At 35.6% G+C, this 5031-nt stretch overlaps 1 protein-coding gene across 1 annotated transcript; it reads right to left on the reverse strand.

The window, feature by feature from the left end:
- Positions 1–286: 286 nt before the first annotated feature.
- Positions 287–4435, reverse strand: CBG12705 (the record flags this gene model as incomplete). Its single annotated transcript, XM_002640151.1, has 6 exons — positions 287–412; positions 479–631; positions 775–951; positions 993–1286; positions 3782–3868; positions 4205–4435. 6 exons carry the CDS (start codon positions 4433–4435, stop codon positions 287–289), a joined length of 1068 nt encoding a protein of 355 aa, XP_002640197.1.
- Between the last annotated feature and the right edge of the window lie 596 nt (positions 4436–5031).

The following is a 5031-nucleotide window of genomic DNA, read 5'->3' on the forward strand; positions in this document are numbered from 1 at the left end:
ACTTTTGGTTTTAATTGTATTGTGTTTGTTGCAGTTTCAATCAATTCGAGTTCTGTTACAGAAAAATATTTCACCCCCAATTTTTTGTTGATCTCATGGTTCGATCAAACGGAAATCACTGAATACTATTTCTGATGAATTTTAAATTGGAAAATCATAAATCCGTAAAGTTTGTGAAACTGGTGAACATAAAATCCCATTCCTGAACCTATGAACTTGCTTTCCAAAAACTTAACAGTCAACAGATGCTTCTTCATTCAAATATCACCAAAAATATATATAGAATTTAGAAATTAGAAGCCGTGGAGGTCTTCGACTTCATCGAGCTCTTCTTTTCGTTGTTAGTCGTTGTCTCCTTTGTGTACAAATCTTGGACAGTTCCAGAATGAGAAACCGATGAAGAGGATTTGGCCTGAAAATCAATTTTTCGATTGTGAGATTCAAAATTCGATTGTGAGATTCAAAACTGATATCTCACTCCAAGAATAAGACGTCTATTGCAACTGAGAAGAGCCATCGGAAGAGCAATTTGAGGAGCACATGAGACGATTTCATCGATTCGGTTGAAGAGACCATTGAACGTTTGGTTTTCCATTGCAAAGAGCATGCACAAATGGACTAGAAGGGAGAGCTGAAAAGAGGAGCTTGGGGCGCTTAGGGAACAATACATCAGATTCCTGCCAACTTGGAAAACATTTACAATTTCATTGAAACAGTAACAGAATGTAAGGAAAATTAGTTTCGATTTAAGATAATCGTTCAGTAGTTTCTTACCGTGTAGGTCACCAAAATAAGCATTCCAATCTTCAAAGTTCGTCTTTCGGCTTTATCGATAATCTCCTTCGTTTTATCACTAATCACCAGAAGTCTCTTTTTTCGAAGATTATTGTATGCTACTACATAAAACACAATCGAAGACAACGGGAAAACATAAACAGCGATTGTCAGGGGCTGAAAATATTTTACTAGAGAAATAATTATCTATTTCTTACCTCAGCCATATCACTAGCCATCATCTGAATGGTATTGGTTGCTTCATCGTATCGGGTGTAAACTCCGCACATTTTCTGGTAGACGACGGAAAGAGCAAGAGCAAGAAGAGCAGCACAAGTGAGAGTACCACGAACAATCCAGCATCCCCAGGCATTGATCACTTTATTTGGCCAGACGAGAACCATCATTCGATTGAGACCAGCATAAAAGAGCCAGATTGAAGAAGCGATGCAGGTGAACATGTTCACGATCAGGATCAGTTTTATGTACCAGCATTCCTCAAAGTCGTCAGCCTGAAAATTTTACGGTTTCAGTACAAACAACAATCCTCGGAAAATATGATTCTACTTTACTTTCCAGATTCTTGAACTTTCCTAATGTTGGATTTTTCCTTTTAAAATTAGATTATTTACAAACCAGTCGGTATACGCCCCCTGTGGAGGGCTCAACCTCCTGGCTTCCGTTTACTATATCTTACAATTAAACTTCCCATATTTCAAATTTCCGAATTTTCGAAGTAATCAAAATTTTTTAATATTTGGTTTTCCAAATTTTCAAAATTTCCAAACTACTGAAGACGGAATTTTTGAAGGTCTTATAATATGGAGTATGTGAATTCCCGGTTTTTTGAAATTTTAAATTTTTGGATATCTGAAATTCAGGATCACTGAAGTTCCTGGTTACCCGTTCCGAATTTCGAAAATTTTCCGTTTTGAAAAACAATTGCGTCCCTACGGGGCTGCATATCCTGGCTCTCACTTACATTGTCCGTAATTATATGAGAAAATGTTTAATTTCAGTGTTTCTGAAATTCGAGATAGGAAACTCAGAATTTCGGTAATTTCGAAGTTAAACATTTCGGAATTAGTCCGGAAATTGGAAATGTAAGACATTCGGAAAATCAGAGATTAGTAAATTTTGAAAATCGGAAGTATGAAAGTTTTAACTTCGAAATCTAGAAAGTGTTTCAACTTTCCGAAAATCTGAGTGTCTGAAATTTTTGTATTTAGTGTTTCCGATTTTCAGGAACTTAAAAAATCAGAATTTCTCATACTTACTAAATGCCGAGCCGACCTGAGACGGCTCTGCTCGATGTATGTCATTTCGATAGTTTAGAAATTGAGAGAGTTCGAACTCGGAAGTACCCTAATCTAGATTTTCTAAATTTCCTATATTTCAAATTTCCAAATTTTTAAATTTACTGATTTCTGAATTATCAAGAGTCTTGCTTTCCATGTACCCAATTCTCGAACTTCAAGATTTCCGGATTTCTGAATTTTCAATTCTTATTTCTGCTAATCAGAAATTTGGGAACTTCTGCCTCAAAAATCGGGAGTTCGAAATTCGGAAAAATAGAAATACAGAGACCTAGAAATAGAGAAATTCCAGAATGACTGGACATCTCCCGCTCATTATGCTCATAATTATGCAAGGAAAATATCAAATTAGTGTGTTTTTTCGAGTTTCGGTTTGTTTTTTTTTTTCAGGCCACGGCTCTCTGGGTTCAGAAATTCAAGCATTTGAGAACATGTAAAAATTCGAAATTCAGAAGTTCAACTTTTCAAAAGAACACAGTCTCGTCAAAAAGTTTTTGGAACTTCGGAAATTCAAAAATTTAGATTTAAGAATTAGAAATTTCTAAACTTCGAAAACTTAGAAACTCCTTTGGAAACCGTAAAAGTTAGAAAAACGGAAATACTAATTTTTTGTAAATTTGGTGAATGAGGTCTCAGAAATTTATATATCCGAAGTTTGAAACCCTGAAATTTTGAGTAATCCAGAAGAGCCGCTCTTATTTTGCCATGCATTCTTTTTTTTCTCACTGTTTCAGAATTTTTTCTCTCTTTCAAATCTTCAAAATCCAGACTGAAATAATTCTTCGACAAAAACACCGTTCTCTCACTTTCAGAAATAGCGTGGATAAGAAAAAAATTTGGGTGGTTAGACGGGGATGACGTAAATATTTCTTCAATATTTTTCTCGAAATCTAGAAATGGAAGAACGTCTCCAGAAGACGTCAGAAACGAAGTTTCGGAAAATAAAATATGCGGGCATCATCTCGCTGCTATTTTGGGTTATCTGTGAAATTTTGGGAAATTTTGGTCCATTATTGACTCCTCTAGGCTAGGTGATACGGGAACACCGGACACACACACACACAGAATTTGGTGATTGTTAATAGTAAAGATAATATTCTCAAAAAATTAAATACTGTAATAATTGCATATGAAACAGTAAACATTTCTAGTTTTCCAGTTCTAAAACCGATACATGGCTTTATTTAGAAACAAAAAACTTTCTTCACAGAGTTCAATCTTATTAACTTTCTATGCATAGGATTCTCAAGTCATGTCTTCATCTCAAACTGAAATCTTATTCTGAGACAACGTCACTACTTCAGGTCCAAAAAACACCCGTACTACATAATTGATTAAATTACTCATGCTGGCGCATGAATAATGATTATATTACCGAATGTCAGAACATAAGGATAACTGAACTTTGGTGGAGATTTTTGGTTAGAAGACTTAAGCTCCGTTTAGTTTACCGTAAAACCTGTAATAGAAGGAACCTTACACTGCCAGTTTTGAGCTGATTTTCCTGGGCTCCTATGCAAGGTATCAAAAATGTGTCACCTGATAAAATGCTTGCTTTATTACGATAAAAAGTTATCAGTTGACAGCATTTTATATCTTTGACAGAAACCGAGATAAATTGGCCCAAAGTTAAAAGTTAGGGGCCGTTCTATTACAGGTTTTACGGTGTACCCTATTTAGCTTATACCTACCGTTCTATCCATCATTGTCGCCAAAGTTCCCAGCGCATTCACTGCTACAAAACAGGTAAAGGTTCGCATGATAATGTAGAAGCAAGCCTGCAAATAAAGTGCAGTTTTATGACCCAGCCGAGTATATTCATTTTATGAAGACTCATTAAAAATTAAAGTTCTAATTTGGTTTCCGAGTTTTAGAGCTGCCCAAAACTTTGACCTTTGTAACATTCTACTAGGACTAATTTTTTTTGAAAAAAAAAAATACTTGAAGAATTGAACACGAAACAGTAAAAAACCTAGAATTATTCAAAGTTTTAGGACTATGAGAAATTTACAATATTCCGCCAGGATTCCAACAAACAGTTGTTTTAACTTGAAGAATTGAACACGAAACAGTAAAAATTCAAAAAAAAAAAAGTTATCTCATTCAAAACCTACCTTATATTCTGGTCTGGTAGCTCTCCAGAGAACCAAAAACACGGAAACATTTAGAAAAACGATGAAGACATTCAAAATAATTTCGAAGATGAACATCCCATACTCGACACTTGACAACCATTTCGGAGCCGGAGAACTCGTCTCTCCATAGCTTCCAGATGGAATCATTGGCCAGCCAGGAGCTACTGTAGCAGATACAGTACTCCCGGTTTCGGTGAATTTCATAAACATCTTTAGTCGATGTTTGAGTGAGAAAAAGTGAGAATTCTTGAGCTCGATCAGGTTATTTTATAGTGAGTAAGGGGGTGTCTGGCGTTGGCATTGGTAACCGATTGCATTTTCGGGCGGTAATTTGTTTTTTTTCTCGGGGCTTTTTTAGCTGACTTTGCCGATTGGGAGGGAAACTCGTGATGGTGATTTATGTTGCAACTCAATCAAAGAATAAAATATTTGATTGAGTAAGTCCATGTTTGTGGGCGAATATTGGAAACATTTGCAGAGAGAAAGGATAAAGATCGTAGTGTTGTTTGTGCATAATCCATCGGAATCAAAAAACGGACAGGAAATTTAGAAAATTTCGGGAAAATTGCATGAATAGAATGGCACATTTCTTGAAGAATGTGTGAAACAGAAATATCTAGAGCAAATTTTGGTTCAGTGATTTCCAGACGAGGAAAACGTCAATGACAGGTGTAATTTAACTGAAGGTGTTCTGATATTGAATTAAACGCTATTCTGAAAATGAGTAAAGTCTAGACACAACAGCAACAACATTACTTTTGTCTAGTCCTTTTGAAAAATCGAAAATTCTGGCACAGAGTCCAAGT

This window comes from Caenorhabditis briggsae, assembly GCF_000004555.2.
Source record: "Caenorhabditis briggsae complete genome, chrI, whole genome shotgun sequence".
Classification (NCBI taxonomy): domain Eukaryota; kingdom Metazoa; phylum Nematoda; class Chromadorea; order Rhabditida; family Rhabditidae; genus Caenorhabditis; species Caenorhabditis briggsae.